Raw genomic sequence first — 18,221 nt, 5'->3', positions numbered from 1 at the left:
TAATGATACTGTGATTTGTGATTAATGTCAAATACTATATAGCATACATATCCATTATCAGTACATGTGCAGTATGTGTTCTCATTGAATGGTTTGAAGTGGTTGGTTTGTATATATCAAAAGTAGAATTTTGGATTTGGATTTTGGTACAAAATCACCTTTTGTAGAAAGTGTGGAATTGAAACTGGGTTTTGATTATGGCTTTTACATTGACCTAGATGCAACTTGTTGCTTTTGTTGGGTATAAAGCGAAAGTGGATATCAACATTGAGGAAAGGACATGGTTCTGGAAGATTATAATGTTGAGTAGGGAAAGTTGATTTGATTTCTTTTTTTTGATGTGTGAATATTTTCTTGGGTGCTTTTTGAGAGAAAAAGTGTTGAACAATTTGTTTCTGGCATTAGTGTTTTGTTTTCCATAGATGTTAATGGTTTTGATATTTAGGAGAATTTGACCTGTGACATTACTTTGATAACTCGCTGTCAGATATGACCTATTAACTATTGTCAAAAATCTGAACATACTTAGAAATTGATTTGAAATACAAGGAAAGAGTTGGGGATATATGTGCTGTGTTGGTTTTGGCGGTCGGGTTTCTTGGATTTGTCATCGATAAGACAATGGTAGTTCCATATTCTTGAGTTTAATAACTTCGTTTTGCCTGAATCAATGTGGGAAGTAAATATAGTGTGATTTTGAGATTTGGGGAGGGGGTGTAAAGTTTGCAAGGTTATAGAATGGGTTAAAGAATTTTGCGAAAGTACAAAGAAAAATGGAAATTCTCAAATTAAAACGAGTTGCATTAATTTTTGCGCTAATGCAACTGAACACTAGGGAGGCGCTCTTGAGTTGTACCCCTTCCTTCCAGTTGGGATGGAAAATGCCCCTAATTTGGTCTTTAGATAATTTTAGGCTTCATAAAGAATTCAAACTTGAATTTAATCTATAAAACTGAGATTTTGTTTTTATTTAGAAACCATTTTACCCTGGGTGGGGTTAATTTTTAAAAAAGACTAATATTAAAATGAGCTTAACATTTTCTCAGAATTATCCCTTTTTCAAAATGGCTTTATAAAACACCACTTCCTGCCCAGAAAGGAAGTTATTTTAGCCCAAGGACTGAAATATTTAGCAGATCTTTAGACAAAAGGAACAAATTACATTTCTGTCTGGCTTAAAAAGGGTGCTTGAGTCAGAGGGGGTTAAGAAACCCTCCCCCCTTCCCCTGATGGGGTGGTCTGGAGGGGCAGGGAGGTGTGGGGGTGTGGGGTCCTCTGGCTCCCTGGGATGGAAGATCTTTTTTTTTCTTCCTTTCTTTCTTTTTTTTTTTTTTTGGTGGAGATGAAGGGGTGGGTCTATGGTACATCACCTGAGTTGTGGGGTAAATGTAGAGAGTGTCAATCAAAGGCAGAGCTCTCAGAGCTGGGAAGGAGGCTCTAGATGGCGGCTGTGCCTTAGAGAGAGCGCGCTCTGCTCCCTGCCTTCGCCTCACTTTACGCAACTTTCCCCAACTTTCGGGCCGCCCCAGGGGGCCCCCGCAGCCCCCTGCCTCTCCTCGAGACGGACTGGGGTCGATTGGAACCCCTTTGAGGGGGAAAAGCAGCTTTTTGGGGCTTTCTTTTCGTGCCTGGTTGGAAAGAAGCAGCCGTACTGGGAGCCCAGGTCGTTGTTTTTCCAGCTTAGAAGCCATGGCGCACCTCCATTTTTGTGCGCTCTCCTAATGAGGTTTTTCCCCTCCCGGACCCGGCTCGGTATTAATTGTTGCTTTATTTTTTTTGGACCCGTTCACAGATCGGAGGATTGTTTTATTTATTTTTCGGGTGTTTTTTTTTTTCACGGAGAATTTCGTTTTTTATTTTTCATGGTTTGGGACCAGATCTATTTCTACCACTAGCTAGGACTCTCTCTGGCTTTGGACCTACTACATGGATCAGGTAAGTTCGTGATCATTAGTGATAATTTAAAGGGTTTATAGCTGAAAGTTGGCTTTATTTTCGGTAAAGAGGAGAAATTCCTGGATGACGCAATAAGATAAAGAGCTTGTTATTTGTATCCAGTGTGTTACTTTGAGAAACTTTCCGTATTGATAAGGGATGATTCCCCCTGTTCCGTGTGTCCTGCCTTTTTTTTTTTAAAGGTAAAACTAGAAATAATTTTGTTTTTCGGTGCTTAACCGCTGTTGTATTATAACAATATCGTGACATGGTCAGGACTTTGTTCCTGGTAATAAAACCATCGATAGAAGCCGGGACCTTACCTTTCTTTCAACTTTTAACAGTAAATACCTGGGCACAGGACTTCAAAGCAAACACAGATTTCCCCTCCCCCTTAATATTTAAGAATTAAAAGATGATGAGAAATAAGGACAAAAGCCAAGAGGAGGACAGTTCGCCACACAGCAATGCATCGAGGTATGGAGCTATCAACTTTCTTTTTTCTTTTTTTTTTCGGGGGGAAACCTCAACTTACATTGTTTACCTTGACAGGCCAGGGTAGCTGTCTGTGTGATTTTAAGTATTTTACTAATTTGGGTTCGTTTTTTAAAGCGTGACCTTGAGATTGCTAATATGCCACACCCTAATTTTTTGGTAGCAATTTATGAAAGTTGAGTTGACTTAAGGCCTCTTACAGCAGTCGAAAGGTAAGGTACCTTTATTCGAGGGGGACTTTTCAGTAAACTGCAGTGTTTCTGACAATAAATTTCAGGTTTTAGGTTTTCGGGCTGTAGAAAAATGACCTTGTCGGTTTAGCCATTGCTGCATTGCACCATTTTACATACAAGGCAAATTTTTTTTCTTTGAAGAAACTAGGATACCCCAACTTGTAACCGAAGGCCATAGAGGAACCTTGTGGTAGTAAATTATAGTAAATAGACATTTGAGAAAGTTATATGAATGAAAAAATGTACATTTTAAAGCGAAATTGCAAGAAGGACCCTTTGACTGATGCCTCTCAGTTTACATTTTTACTTCATTCTCTATTTCTTTTGATACCTTGGACATTTTAAGACATTTTGATAGGATTTATCAAAACCTTGAGTTCGATGGTTACAGTTCCTGCATTTATGAAATTAAATCTGATCCCAGAAATCCAGGAGTACTCTTTTAATGTCCTTCTTTTCTGCTTTGTGATTGTTACTGAGATTAAAATTGTATATTTTGCTTGTGAAATATTTAAGGCTCACATTTGCATGCTTATATTCAGACAATGCTCTTTCTGGTGGTAGATTGAGTAGTATATGATCCTGGCACTTTAGTTATAGCTGCTTTACATTTATTGATTTATTTCAACAGTGTCTCCTGGAATGCTTTATCCTCGGAAGCTTACACATGTACTGTTCACATCATGATTTGTTTCACATTTGCTGGAGTGCCTTGTTAGTGACTAAGGAATAAAGCTGCTGAGATGTTTTGTATGATCTGTATATTAATTTTAAAAGCACATGCATGCATTTCTGGATGTGTGTGCTTATAAATTGGCACGTTACGAATTTGAAATCTTGGAGTTAAGGATGTGATTGATTATATGATTTTTCTTACTAATTTGGTTTTACTTTTGTAATCTTATATAATATGCTTTTTTACTATCAGGATAGTGAATATGAAAGTTTTTAATGTGGTTTATTACAAATGATGAATTTTATTTGTTTCGTTAGACCTCAGGTATTTTGACCTTTGCTTTCACAAATACCTTTCCACATTCTTTTGCAAATTGAGTTGTCACCTAGTTTGGACTGTGTCTTTTGAACTGAAATGCCCTTGTAATCACCTACCTTAGATTTAGGACAGAAAATTGCTCTATTAACCCCACACTGATTTTTTTTTTTTTTCTGAAAAGTAATAGTGACTTGAAGAAACGGGAATCCTGACAAATACTTGACAAATTACTAAAGATTCAGTACCTACAATGGATACTCCCTTGGGTGTGATTTTGCATAGTCTCACCTGGGGGTTGGCTTTCTTATGCAAGGTTTGTGGTTAACCTTGATCAAACTCTGCTTTCTAATTTAAAACAGCCAAGCAGTGTTGTTATTCTTTTAATGATTTACTTCACCTGGAAATCTACTTTGAAGCTGTCCTGCACTTGCCTCCTGTCAGTGGGGGGCTTCAGAAGCACGGGCTGTGTTTTTAAATGCACTTTGTCAAGTGTATTTTGACTTGTGTACCTGATGAGTGTCCAAAAACGTTTGCGAGACTCCTTGATGAGACCACGGAGACTGACATTTACTTGAATGACAGATACCCTACATTGAATACCTTGACACATGTACATAATTATGACATCACTTCCTTTTCAAATTGTAAAGCTCCAGGACTCCCTGGTGCCCTATTGGAGGAGTTTATATTTTATTTTCGGTGGGTTAAGGTAGAGGAGGCCGTCCCTAACTCTTCCTTGGTTCCTGAATCCACCAGAATTTCCCCCACGAAGGACCCGTCTCCCTGTCACAGGGTCTGCTGCAAAAACCACGTTTGCAGGCCAGGCAGGTGGAAGTTTGCAGGGTCAAGTCAACTTGGAGAATGACTTGAGGACCTGAAGGGACTGAGTGCACGTGCCCTCCTTTTGGAAATAATGCAGTACTTGCCAGTCATTATGTAACTTATTCTTTCCAAGTTAATATTGAAGCATAACGTTACATATACTTTGTATAGCGTGACTTTAGAACTAGAGTCAGAAGTCCCCTTGCAGAAGTAAGAGCTTAACAGTATTGGCTGCCTGTAAAGTTTCTACATATTTAAAACCAAGTTGCCGTGGTGGGCCTGCACAGAAATGCACTCCCCACACGTGTGTAAATCAGCGACATTGTGGGGTACCTCGGTAATATCCCAGGATGGAAGCGGGAGCGAGGGGAACCAGAATGGAAGTGTGTGTGCACACGGAGTTCTGTGTTCCAGGGCTCCTCCGCCCTCGCAGTTTGTCTTTAAGAACTGAGACCGTTGATTAAGTTTATCTCCAAATCGTCTGCCTTTGAACCAGATTTATTCTGATAAGCCGGGGTGTGGTGAGAATCGCCTGCTTTGCAATCAGCTTCTAAGCAGCGAGGCTAAAACCCCGGGGCTGTTGAGAAATGCTAACTGCAATGGCTTGTGGACTGTAAAAGTCAGTTTTTTCGGTGGCAGCCATTTTATGACACTGATAATTCTCACGGATCGGGAGTTTGGAGGAGATGGCAAATAAAGCGAATTGGGAGCTGAAATACCAAAACCCCTCTTTCTCCTCCCCTCTCCTCCTGTTGGTTCTCTGGTGCCGAAGTAAAAGGCATCTCGGTCCTTAGCGCGGACAGCAGCCCCGAGAGCCCCTGGCATCTTGGTGCAGGTCCAGCTCAGTCACAAAATGGCTGTTCCTTTGTGCCGCAGCGCCGACAGACATACTGCATTGCACTGTGTACTCGCCAAACAGCAGGAAGTTGCCGTGCCGAGTTCAAAGGCCGGCCGGCGCCGGCGCCGAGAGCTGATTGGCTGAGCGCGCGCCTGGTAACAGCAGGTCAACAGCGTCGGCCCCGCCTCCTGACGTCAGGCGTGCCGACGCCGAGTTGCGTGGACGTCGCGGCGCCGGCCGCGTGCGCAGCCCGGGCGCTTGTCCGCCGGGCGCGCGGAGGCCGGGAGGGGAGCGGGAAGGGAGCGGCGCTCTGGCCGGGACTTTCCGGTGGGCGGCCACTTCCGTGAAGGCCCTCGCCGCGGGCGGTTGTCCGCCCTCCTCCCCGCGGCCCGCACCCTGCAGCTGGGATTCCCGTGCCCTTCCCCGCGAATGGTTTTCCGCTTTTAGAAAAACAGCTTTTGCTTTGGAGAAAGTGAAAAGGCGCTCGTCGGAAGCCTTCCGACCGCGTTGAACGTTTTCCGCTTTCTTGTCTGCTCTCCCAGCGGGCCTTACCCCATCCCCTCCCTCCCCCCCCCCCACTTTTCTGTTCAATGTGATTAGTGGGTTTAATTTTGTTACCATTTCGCTGCCGGAGGAGACATTTTTATTTCAATGGAAACGTGTTAGCGGGCGTCCGCGCTGTTCGAACAAACACATGGCCCTTAAACAAAGGGACGATTATTTGAACGTGTCCCCGTGCATTTTTTCTTGGTCCCCTGCCTTCCCTGCATTGGCATTTGCTGGAAAAAAGCGCAGGTCAGTATGTGCAAAGGGATTTGCTTTCAAGATAGAGGGAAGTAGAAAGATATCGGGAACTTCCACGGAACTGTCAATATTAGGTTAACTTAAGAAGAGAGAATGCTGGTGCAGCCCGGCCCGCGTGGCTCAGTGGGTGGAGCGGCGGCCTGCGGACTGAAGGGTCCCGGGTTCGAATCCGACAGGGGCACGTGCCTCGGTTGCAGGCTCCTGGGGTGAAGATTATTTTAAAAAAACACAAAACAAAGAAGAGAGAATAGAGCATTAGGCATCCATTATTATGCAAACAGGTGTTAGGAAACCAAGTGATGAACACGTGCTAAAGTGACTCCCAAATTTAGCTTATATTGCAGTCACTTGGCAAAATCTTGCAAAACATCTCAAGGAAATTTTAATTCCGCCCCCATTCAGGGAATTTTTATTCGGTCCCGAGAAATGTGAAAATACTCCGGGGATAAGCGTGCTCTGCTTTGTTTGGAAAGATTTCTGGGTAAAAATAAATCTCAGTTCACCAAATGGCGACATACAGGCACGAGTAATGAATTTAAGCATAAAGGCGAGTGTCTATTAATGTTTTTCTGTTGTACCGGGCGACACGATTTTTCCTATGTCATTGGAGTATTTTTTTTCATTTTTTTAGCGTGACAGGAGTGAAGTTTCATGTAGTTGGCCATAGGTCAGCAATTTTTTCAGTAAAATATCTTCAAGAGAGATGTGGCCCTTCTGAGTGTAGGTAGAATGTTTCCCCGGGCATATATTAAGTTTCTGAGTGGAGTTTACAAAAGGTAAAATTCATTCTAGTAGGTTTTGCAGGTTCTCATCGTTGTGGTAGGTAGGCGGAATTCTTTGGATTTTTTATGGAAAACGTAGGTGGATCTGGGTTTTCAGACTTGCTCATCAAAGGTTCTGTACGTGATTTTTAAAACCTTATGGTCAAGTAAATTTTAAAGCACTTGGTAGCCTCAGTGACAAATTCTGTAGAACGTGATCATTCACTGGTGTTTCCAACCTCTTAAAAAAGTGCATGTGCAGCAACAAGAACAAAGGTTTTTTAAAAGGTTTATTGAGGTTTGTTGTCACATTTTCACGGTCGCTAAATTCCTTTTCGTATTTCCTTAACGTCCCTAAACGCGGGATAGAATTGAGTAGCGTTGCAGTCCTGTTCCAGGATCGGAACTATTCTGCTGAAGATGAATAGAATAGATGTCGCTGCTCCGTGAGTTAAAATACAGCTGATACCATAGCAATGTATCTATGAACTGTATGCATTGAATTATCTTTTTAAAGAACCAGCATATTATTGGGTCTGGTTCTGGAACCTTCTCTGTGTGTTCCTCCCCTGTTCGCCCTGGAAAAGTGTTGGTAAAGCCTTCCTCTCTCCCTCGTTTGGACTCTTGCTTTGAAAACCTGCCGCTTCCTAAATTGCCATGTGGCTCTTTGGAGATGAACACCTTTTGCAAAGATTATGTCGCCACAGGAAGGTGGGCAAACTCAGGGTTTTCGTTGTAAGTGTGTTAGCAGGCTATTGCATTTCACCTGACAGTATCTGAATCTCACAATTTAACAATGAATGCCGCCCCCCCCTTCCCTCCACCCATACAGCAATCCCCGCACATTTGAGATTCATCCTGAGGCCACCTGAGATTTCCAAACTCCTCTCATTTCTCCCATAAAACGGAGCCCAATAAACTTGTTCCTGATATTAAAAAACTGAGTGAGTGCTCTGGGAGACATCCAGTAAAATTATTCTTTTTTTATCCTTAGAATTCAATTGGCTTTCTTGAAAGCAGGGGGTGGGGGTTACTTTGGCAAAGACACTGTTGTTGTTTTTTGGTTGTTGTTTCATCTCTTGATTTTATCATTAACACAGACCACCCAGGTGAGTGTGTTATTTTGTTCAACACCTACGTTATTTTGTCTACGAATACAAAGAACTGGGTTGGTTTACTTCTGCTGGGTGCTGCTTGTCGCTGAGCCATTTCCTCCTGCATCCCAGCCGGGGGGGGGGGGGGGGGGGGGGGGGGGGCGGGGGGGGGGCTTTGAAGTCAAGTTTATACCTGGGCAAAACTGACTCATCGAACGCCAGGGTTGGAGCACATGGTTTATATGTCTGTTCGGACCTTTCTGCCTCTTCAGTCTGAACTTGGATTGTTAGGGCAAGTGAAAAGCTCCTATGCTGTCTACCTTTGTAGTTTATCTTTGCGGGACAGGGCATGGCTTTATGAAATAAATCCCGGAGAACAGAGCTGTATGGAAGCCATCCATGCTACATTTCTTTCTTTTGAAAGGTATTTTTACTGATTTGAGAGAGAGAGAGAGAGAGAAGGAAACATCAGTGATATGAGAGAATCGGCTGCACCCCCCACACTGTGGATCAAGCCTGTAACCTGGGCCTGTGCCCGACCCAGGAATCGAACCGTGACCTCCTGGCCCAAGCTCGACCACAGAGCCACGCCGGCTGGGCCATGTTACACTTCTTATGCTGTCCACCTTTGTAGCATGTAGTTCCAATGTAGCATGTTACCGTGAACACGTTTGGTTAGGAGACACCATTTTTGGTATTTCATTGACATCTTCTGGACTGGATTTCATACTGAAAGGGTTAAAAAAAGTCTCTTTCCTGGAGAGTCCCCATGGTGGGGGGATGGTGTGGTCGCCCTGGTCTGCCTGGGTGAGTGTTGTAGAAGGGCCCTGGGAGAGGCATCGTGCTAAGGATAGTCCCGATTTTATACTTTGGATCCAGTTCTCGTGCGTTGTCTTGTCATTGGTGATGCGTTTAACTTCCCTCGGTGTACGTCATGGGCACCAGTGCAGTGTGTACATCAGAACTGAAAACTTTCTCCCCAATGTAGGCCAGGGAAGTAATCGTTGCCGGACTTGGAATTTGCTCTTTTCTAACATGTGGATGATGATCTTCATTAGGTTATTCTGATGAAATAATATGCCTATAAAGCCCTGGCCAGTTTGGCTCAGTGGATAGAGCGTCAGCCTGGGAACTGAAGGGTCCTGGGTTCGATCCCCAGTCGGGGCACATGCCAGGGTTGTGGGCTCGATTCCCAGTGGGGGACTTGCAGGAGGCAGCTGATCCATGATTCTCTCTCATCATGGATGTTTCTATTTCTCTTCCCTCTTCCTTCCTCTCTGAAATCAATAAAAATATATTTTTAAAAAATATGCCTATAAAGTGCTTAAACAAAGAGCCTGGCCCAGTCCATAGGAAGTGCTCCATAATTGCAAGCGATTAGCAATGCTATTTTATTCCTTATGCTTCATCTCCATTCTTAGCCTTTTGCACTTTTTATTTTATTTTTTAAAATATATTTTATTGATTTTTTACAGAGAGGAAGGGAGAGGGATAGAGAGTTAGAAACATCGATGAGAGGGAAACATTGATCAGCTGCCTCCTGTACACTCCCCACTGGGGATGTGCCCACAACCAAGGTACATGCCCTTGACCGGACTCGAACCTGGGACCCTTGAGTCTGCAGGCTGGTGCTCTATCACTGAGCCAAACCGGTTAGGGCTTTTTGCACTTTAAAAAAAAAAAAAAATCCTCACCTGAGCATATGTTTATTTTATGTTTTTAATTGATTTTCAGAGAGGAAGGGAGAGGGAGAGAGGGATAGAAACATCAATGATGAGAGAGAATCATGGATCCGCTGCCTCCTTGCACGCCCCCTACTGGGGATCGAGCCCACAACCCTGGCATGTGCCCCGACTGGGAATCGAACCCAGGACCCTTCAGCCCGCAGGCCGACGCTCAGTCCACTGAGCCAAACCAGCCAGGGCACCTTTTACACCTTCTCAGCACCTTTATGAGAGCCAGGCTGTCCCTGGGGGCGGTGACTGGTGTCCGTTCTCTCACAGGGGTCTGGTTAGGCCGGTTAAGATGCTTTTAGGAGGCAACTCCGCTTTTAGTTAACAGAAACTTTGCATGTCTTTTACAGTCAGTCCTCTCCTAGAATTTTTTTTTCTCTTTCTGGTGGGAGCCTATGATTGTGTCTGGACTGGGGCAGCCTCTAGTTTGGAGTCAGTCTCATTCTGAACAAATTCCCTTTCCCCTTCTGGGAGCTAGTAATGGCTGTCCTGGCCGAGGCGCCTCATTTCCCTGCAGGCTGGGTAACCAATACCAAGGTGCAGTGCTATTTGGGGATATATAACAGCAATACTCTTTACTGCCCATGTTTGATGTTGGCTGCAGCTTGCTTATAGTAACCAGTCTTTCCCCTGAGCCTTGTCCGTTTGATCTCGCATAATGCCTCAAGTCCTGTTGATCACGTTAGAAAAGACATATACATCGTCTCAATATTTGTGTTTTTGGATTCCTCTACTTCCTTCATGTGCTTTATGGTTAATGAGTCCGTTGTGTTAGAGAGAGAGACACACACAACAGGCCGAGAATAGAGTTGCTCCTGTGAAAGCCCCATACCGGCAAGCCAGGCCCTAATGCCTAACCAATTACCCGCCCAACTTTCCCCAGGAATGTGACTTGGCCAGTCCGCCTGGAATTTCCTGGTTCCCACAGGAGGCAGTGTGCTGATGGGCCCTCCATGTCCCCCTAGGAGGAGGGGGTCCTTGTCTGAAACAACGGATTTCCGGCTGATCATTTTTTTTCTTGCCCCCCTTTCCACCTCCGAAACAGCGGTTCTCAACCTGTGGGTCGAGACCCCTTTCACAGGGATCGCCTAAGACCATCGGAAAACACATATAGAATTACATACTGTTTTTGTGATTAATCACTATGCTTTAATTATGTTCAATTTGTAACCATGAAAATACATCCTGCATATCAGATATTTACATGATGATTCATCACAGTCGCAACATTGCAGTGATGAAGTAGCCACGAAAATAATTTTATGGTTGGGGGTCACCACAACATGAGGGACTGTATGAAAGGGTCGCGGCATTGGGAAGGTTGAGAACCACTGCTCTAAAAGCTTTCTATCATCCAACCCTGTAGAGCTCCTCTCCACTTGCTAGGTGGGAAGCTGCCTGATTCCTGAATTGTTCAGTAAAGCCAACAAATCTTTAATTTGTTTTGTTCATCCTCACCGGAGGCTATTTTTTTCCATTGACTTTTATTTTTATTTTTTATTTGTTTAGAAATAGTGGAAGAGAGGGAGGAAAGGAGACAGACACATTAATTGGTTGCCTCCCACACGTGGTTGCCTCTGAGGGGTGGGGGATCAAGCCTGCAACCCAGATACAGCCCTTGACCAGAAATCGAACCCGCTCCCCTTAGGTGTGTGGGGCCAACGCTAACCCTGGAGCTACCCCGGCCGGGGCTAGATGTTTAGATTTTCCTTGGTTGAATTTTCATTTGACAACGGAATTATTTTTCTTTCTGGTTTTAATATCAGACCTTGAAGAGTTTGTAAAAATACCAGTGGCCGGGGGGTTGTGTTTCACATTTGCATGTGTGTCCATGGGTTCGAATCTTCTGAGGCAGCATTTCTTGTTCATATGTTGTTTCCTAACTCTTGGTCTTTCCGTTGCTTCTCCCATCTTCGCAGTTCCCTTGTTAGGGCAGTTTTAACAGCGGCGTGGGCTTGGAGGTCTGTATAGGGCTGCAGCAGTGGGTGTGGCTATGCTGTGGAGCCCTTAGAGTGGTATTTTGTGAACTGTAACCAGCATAAAAAAAAAGCAAGAGAGCCCTAACCAGTTTGGTTCAGTGGATAGAGCGTCGGCCTGCGGACTGAAAGGTCCCAGGTTCGATTCCGGTCAAGGGCATGTACCTGGGTTGCGGGCACATCCCCAATAGGAGGCGTGCAGGAGGCAGCTGATCGATGTTCCTCTCTCATCGATGTTTCTAACTCTCTCTCTCTCTCCCTTCCTCTCTGTAAAAAAATCAATAAAAATATATATTTTTTTAAAAAAAGCAAGAGAATAGGATATGAAAACGAACCTCAGGGTTTTGCATCTTGTTGGGTGGCTTAAGCCCAGCCGTGCCCGTAATGCCGGCAATCTTTCCTTTTGGAGGGACAGTAGCACTTGGTGAACAGTTTATAGGAAAATACCAGGGTAGATTTACATTTTTATTGAGTGCTGACTGTTTCAGACACGTGTGAAGAGATTTTTAAAATGTAGATTTTATCGAATGGGGGTTAGCGTAGCCGAGTTGCTTAGAGACCTCCTCAGGGGTAACCAGTTCTCCACATTGACTGTCAGGGAGCACTCGCCCTTTGCAGGCCTGTGGGTGGCCCCGCTCCCCACTGAGCTCCTTTGTATACTCCCGACAGTTGACTTGTATACTCAGCAAGCATTTGTAGCCACTTCTCACCTTTGCTGATTCAAATTGTGCCTGGATTCCTGCATTTCAAATAAATACCAAACCAACAGCAGAAACCCATGAAAACGAAGTTGATTTGCTTTGGCAAGATTCCATAATAGCTGTCATTAAAGTGCCTACTATGCGTGAGCCTGGGACTTGAGTCCTTTATTTGTTCTCATTAGAGTAATCCTCACAGGTCTGTGAAGTATGATTATCGTTCCTACTTAGTAGGTGAGAAAACCGTGGCACAAGGTAGAATAAATGGTAGAATCTGAGTCAAACACCAGTCATTTGGCTCTACTTAAAACATCTTATCAAAAGTTGCAGTCAAATTGAAGAGGGATTAGAGGAAATTAAATAGGAGATTGGAACAGAGTAAAAATCAAGAATACTCAGAATTACCTTTTTTGTTTGTTGTTTTTGTTAATCCTCTCCCCTGGATATTTTTCCCCCCCAGCAACCCAGGTACCTGCCCTTGACCAGTGATCTAACCGGGAACTGTTTGGTGCGCGGGCAGACACTGAGTCAGCCGCTCCAGGCAGGGCTGTCCTCTGCTTATCTTAACCTTCATTTTAAAGAAACCAGAACCTCAAAATCACCTCCTTGTGAGTGTGATTGATGCCAGAACACAGGGCTGTTCAGAAGGCTGTGATTTGACATCAGAAGTGATTCCCACGGGGCGGTTTGGGAGCCCGCGTGGGGGTGGTTTGCGCAGAGGCGGGGCGGGCAGGAGCGGGCGTCCCGGCGTCCTCAGAAGAACTCTGCCCTGCTGCACTGTGACTCCCCTCGGCCAAGATCGGACTTCGCCTCCGATTTGTTTTGTTCGAAACACAGTTTGCAAATAGGCGTTGCGTTACAATCACTTAAAAACAAACCAACCAACCCACCAAACTGGCACCTACCTGATTAGATTTTAGAGCTTTAGCAGTACGTGTGTCCAGGTGGGTCCTTCAGGATAACGGCTCTTGAATGTGTGGTGTGTCTCTTGGGGGGGGGGGGGGGAGTTAGAATTAACCCTTTGAGTGCCAACCCATATCCTAGGAACTGTGCTAAAATCGCCAAGGCATTTTTGCTGATTTTACAGCAGTTTAGGAAAAAAATTATGATCGCGCTTCCGGCACTTGTGGCGAAAGACAGGAGGAGCGTGATCGAGCTCCCCGGCACTCTAGGGGTTAAATAAAGTAATACCTCTGAAGCAATGATTTTTCAACTAAGGACACCCCGTGCCCATCCACTACCCCCCCCCCCCACATGACTTTTGGCTGGAGATCTTTTTGGTTGGGGCTGGGATGCAATTGGCATCAAATGGGTAGAGGCTAGGGATGCTGGGAGCACCCTACAATCCTAGGGCACATAGGACAGCCCCCCACAGCAAAGGATTATCTAGCCCAGTGGTTCTCAACCTTCCCAATGCCCTTTAATACAGTTCCCCTCATGTTGTGGTGACCCCCAATTTCATTGTTACAAATGGAACATAACGAAAGCATAGAGATTCATCACGAAAACAGTATGTAATTCTATGTGTTTTCCGATGGTCTTAGGCGACCCCTGTGAAAGGGTCGTTCGACCCCCCAAAGGGGTCGCGACCCACAGGTTGAGAACCGCTGCCCTTGAGACCCTGGTCCAGAGCTTTCGGCCCGTCGCTTGCCACAGGGAGTGCGTGTTGGTTGTTACTGAGAAAGTTGTGAGCCCTCGCCTTTTCCTTTTTCTTCTCTGCGGCCTGATCCCGGGACCCCACTTCCTTCCTGCGACACTGCGGGCGCAAGTGCTATTTACTGCTGTTGCGGTTAGCGGCCTCGCCTTTTCAATCTCCTTTGACCTCTGGAGTTGCTGTGTTACAAAGTCTAAAGATGACAGCTTATTGGGCTGAAAGGAATGCGTGGTCCAACTGGTCCCATCTCTCCCCAGGGCTCCAAAGGGATGGGATTAAAGGGAGAGAGTTCCCTTCAGTGGGTTGCAACGTTATTTACGTTCTTACCTGGTAGAAAGCTTGCCTTGTGTTCTGTGTCATCCTTAGTCCATTGCCAGACCTGGATTGGGTAGGTATTTGTGAAATGGTTGTCCAGTTGTTCCTTATCCGGGCTTCTTGCTAGAATTCATTTTCCCCTAATGACATCGACGCCTGGGTGCCATGTTTGATGCGCCCTAAGTAGCATGCTAAAGATAAGATGACTGCTGTCTAGCACCCGTTGGGGATTTTACAAACGTACTTCATTAAAGGTAGGTTTTTCCCACTGGATTTTCTTCCTCACTGGATTTCTCAATCTGATGGCACATGGCCTTTATCAAACCCCGAAACTGTAAGCAGCATTTCATACATGTGCCTTTTTCTGGGAAGAGTGTCGGAATAACTTCCAGTTAACAGTGTCGGAATAACTTCGAGAAGAACTGTGGAATCCTAGGCAGGTCTGCTCCTGAATGCTGATCGTTCTGTCATGTTAAAAACAGCTCTTTCTGCCCGGCTGGTGTGGCTCAGTGGTTGAGCATCAACCTATGAACCAGGAGGTCAAGGTTTGATTCCCTGTCAGGGCACATGTCCCGTTGTGGGCTCGGTCCCCAGTAGGGGGCGTGCAGGAGGCAGCTGCTCAGTAATTCTCATCATTGATGTTTCTATCCCTCTCTCTGAAATCAATTAAAAAAATATACCCCCCAAACATAATAGTTTTGAAATTGTCATTTATAGATCTAATTCACTCTTAGTCTGTCATTGTTCATTGCATCGTATGAATATTTCACTTTTTTTTCATTTTCACACATAAACGCCTAGAGTTGTGTGTTTTTGTTTTTTTTTTTTTTTTAATCTTAGGATTTCAGAACTCTGAACAATTTTATACAGCCTGCCCCTTGCACAAGTTTAGTAATTTATCTAGATTACATACCACAGTTTCTTTTCTTTCTTTTTTTAATCCTCGAGAGAGGGAAAGACAGACGGAAACATGGATGTGAGAGAAACATACTGATTGATTGCCTCCTGCAGGAGCCCTGAACAGGGCTGGGCCAAGGAGGAGCCTGCAACCAAGGTACTTGCCCTTGACCAGAATTGAACCCGGGACGCTTTGGTTCGAAGACCACTGCTCTGTCCCCTGGGACAGACCAGCTAGGGCTGTACCCACAGTTTCGATTGCATGATGCATAGGGATATTTTGAGATTTACTGGATTATGTCACGGTGCTTTCCAAAGCTTCTAGTGATTATTTTTTCAATAATGGTATATGAGTACCATTTTCCTTACTTTCTTAAGTAAGAAAATATTAATATCATTTAATATTATCAGACCCTTAAAATTTCTGCAAAGCAAATGAGTGTCAAATATTGTTGTAATAGATCCCAAATTACCGGGGAAGTTTAATTACCTTTTCATAAATTTATTGGCCATTTCATTTCTGTAGTTGCATGCCCATTTCCTTTGCCCAATTACCTATTTTTTTTCTTTAATATGTAATTCTTATGTTGTATGTATACATTTCTTGTGTGTACATTGAAATTTCTTTTCTCCGTCCTTGTGTTTTAACGTCATTTATATGGTTTAGTCTTCAGAATCATAGGCCTTGAGCCAGAGGTGGGGGAGATAAAGATCTTTGACACAGATGTGATTAGAAGGAATTGTTCTGCATCACCTTTGGGCGCCTCAATAATCTGTTGAATTGAAGAATATGCCAATGACTCAGTGGGACCGCAGTACCAGAGGTGGTTGAGTAGTGTGGATTCATACTCCAGGCTGGGGGTGGGGACGAGGACATCACACACACACACACACACACACACACACACACACACACGCTACACCTCTGCTGTAAGATGAGGGTGATTATGTCGTCTTTGTTGTAAGGATTAAAGAAGAGGTTTGCATGGATCTGACTCATAAGTGCTCCAAAAACATTAGCTCTTCTACCGTCGATAGAGCTTTAGCCTGGAAACAGGTTTTATGCAATCCCAGTGTAGATTGCTTTGTGGGTTGACCTGATGTTGCTTCCACCAGCAACAAAACCTTGCCCTGCCAAGCTCTTCAGCCATTTTGTTAAGTTTACGGAAAAACACACACACACCCTCCCAAGCGCTGAAATGGCAGCCCTTGGGTGGGGAAGCCACAGGCCTGCTCCGTAAGTGAGGTGTTGCCGTGCTGCCCTCTTGTGGCCAATTGGGAAATGGCGATTAAAATGTAACGGAACAATAGCTAAGAACGAATGCTGGTCGCATTCAAAGTCTGTTTGTAAGAAATACTTAATCACCCCATTTTGCCAGCTTCAAAAAGGATTTTGAAATGATACCAACTTATTTTTATTCACAAATGAACACAGTGCTAAACTTTTTCCATAAGCGTTCATTTTTCTGTCGGAATCCAAAATCCCAGTTTTGACTCAAGTCCCTTTCATTTGTTTTTGCGTTATATTTCCCTTGTATTGATCATTCAATAAAAAATTATGAAACCTGTTTTCAGTTCAGAGTTTAAGTAATTTTCAGATACTTATTTTCCTTTAAAAATTTTTTAGTTTTCAATTACAGTTTACATTCAATACTATTTTGTGTTAGTTTCAGACACTTATTTTTCATGAGGATTCTGTATGTATGGTGGATAATTCCTGAAAATTCCAGTTTTTAAATTGCCTTATAACTATTCATGCCATGGGAAATCAGATAATTTTACTACTTGTTTAGGTGAAAGCTTAGTTAAAGGATTTCTCACCAGCTAACTTCATTTGACCCTTTTTGTGAGTCTTGGGGACTTTTTACATCTTCTCCTCTAACTCAGAAATGCAAACTACCATTTAGCATTACTAGTATTTGGTATTGTAATTAGGAATTAAAAGCAGATCTGCATACTATTTTAAGAACTATCCTGTCCTTTGAGGGACCAATTAGACCTCAGTGCCTTAAATGTGGAGGTATTTGGAGTGTTTTTTTTTTTTTTTTTTTTAAATTGTTTTCTGTTCCAGGATGTGCTAGAAAGTGAGAACGTTGGGAGCATGGGGTTGAAGCTGAGATTGCAATCAGGCTGCCTGTTTCCATTTCCCAGGGGTAGAAGCTGCTAGGGCGACATGCAATGACAGAGGATTATGGAAATCCCTGATAGACTCTGAGTTTAGGATCGGAGAACGCAAAGGATGTTTTCCTCGAGACGGTAACACCTGAGGCTTTAAGAATCAGAGGTGCTTAGTGTTAAGGTAAGAAACATTCAGACCGGTGAAGGATTTCTGTGACTTATTTGAGCCAAACCGTCGACAGTTGCTGGGGAGCAGAACCTCAACGGATTGAAATAACGCTCCAGGTTGAGCTAATGCTCTGGAGAATAGCAGTTTTCACCTTGTTTTATGCATTACAATCAAAGGAGGAGACGTTAGTGGGTCACATGAAATCCATCGGTGCGAGATGAGGGAGGCGGGAGAAAGCAAAGCAGGGACACCTCTGGGATTGGATCAAAAGCACAATGACAGACACACACTACTTTTACTTGGGTGGGTGCAGGATCGTTCACAGTCAAGAATTAATTCACTAAAACGAGGGGATTTGAGGTCTCCGCAGAGCAGTGCCTGTGCTTTGAGGGGTCTGGACAAAGGACAATGACTTTGACATTCCAAGGATATGTTACCGTAGAGGCAAACAGACAGGAGGCTCAGTTAAGGTAAAGACTGACTTCTGTCAGGGAGGATACCGGCCTAGGACACGACTGCCCGCCAGAAACTGCTTTTAGTTACAGCTTTGACTTCAGTCCATCCTTGGTGATGACCTTGGGTCTCTGCGTTTGCAAGGCCGTGATGCAGGCCTCCCCGGAGCTCGCCAGGCCAGCGTGTGCCCCTTTCTGTTCACGTTAGCTTGATGCATAAGCCAAGGTGGGAG

At 44.2% G+C, this 18,221-nt stretch overlaps 1 protein-coding gene across 1 annotated transcript in view; it reads left to right on the top strand.

Annotated features, from left to right (window-relative positions):
• Positions 1-1,419: 1,419 nt before the first annotated feature.
• CHD2 (chromodomain helicase DNA binding protein 2) overlaps positions 1,420-18,221 on the top strand; it is a gene marked incomplete at its 3' end in the record, with an annotated part of 87,601 nt that continues 70,799 nt past the window's right edge. The window contains exons 1-2 of the mRNA XM_081114812.1: positions 1,420-1,935; positions 2,280-2,412. Coding sequence (XP_080970938.1) covers positions 2,351-2,412 — 62 coding nt within the window. The 5' untranslated portion in view covers positions 1,420-1,935; positions 2,280-2,350. The remainder of the gene's footprint in view (positions 1,936-2,279; positions 2,413-18,221) is intronic.

Source organism: Myotis nattereri, assembly GCF_964212035.1.
Source record: "Myotis nattereri genome assembly, chromosome: 21".
Taxonomy (NCBI): domain Eukaryota; kingdom Metazoa; phylum Chordata; class Mammalia; order Chiroptera; family Vespertilionidae; genus Myotis; species Myotis nattereri.
The sequence above is the reverse complement of the archived record's forward strand: the minus strand, read 5'-3'. Positions and strand labels throughout refer to the sequence as shown.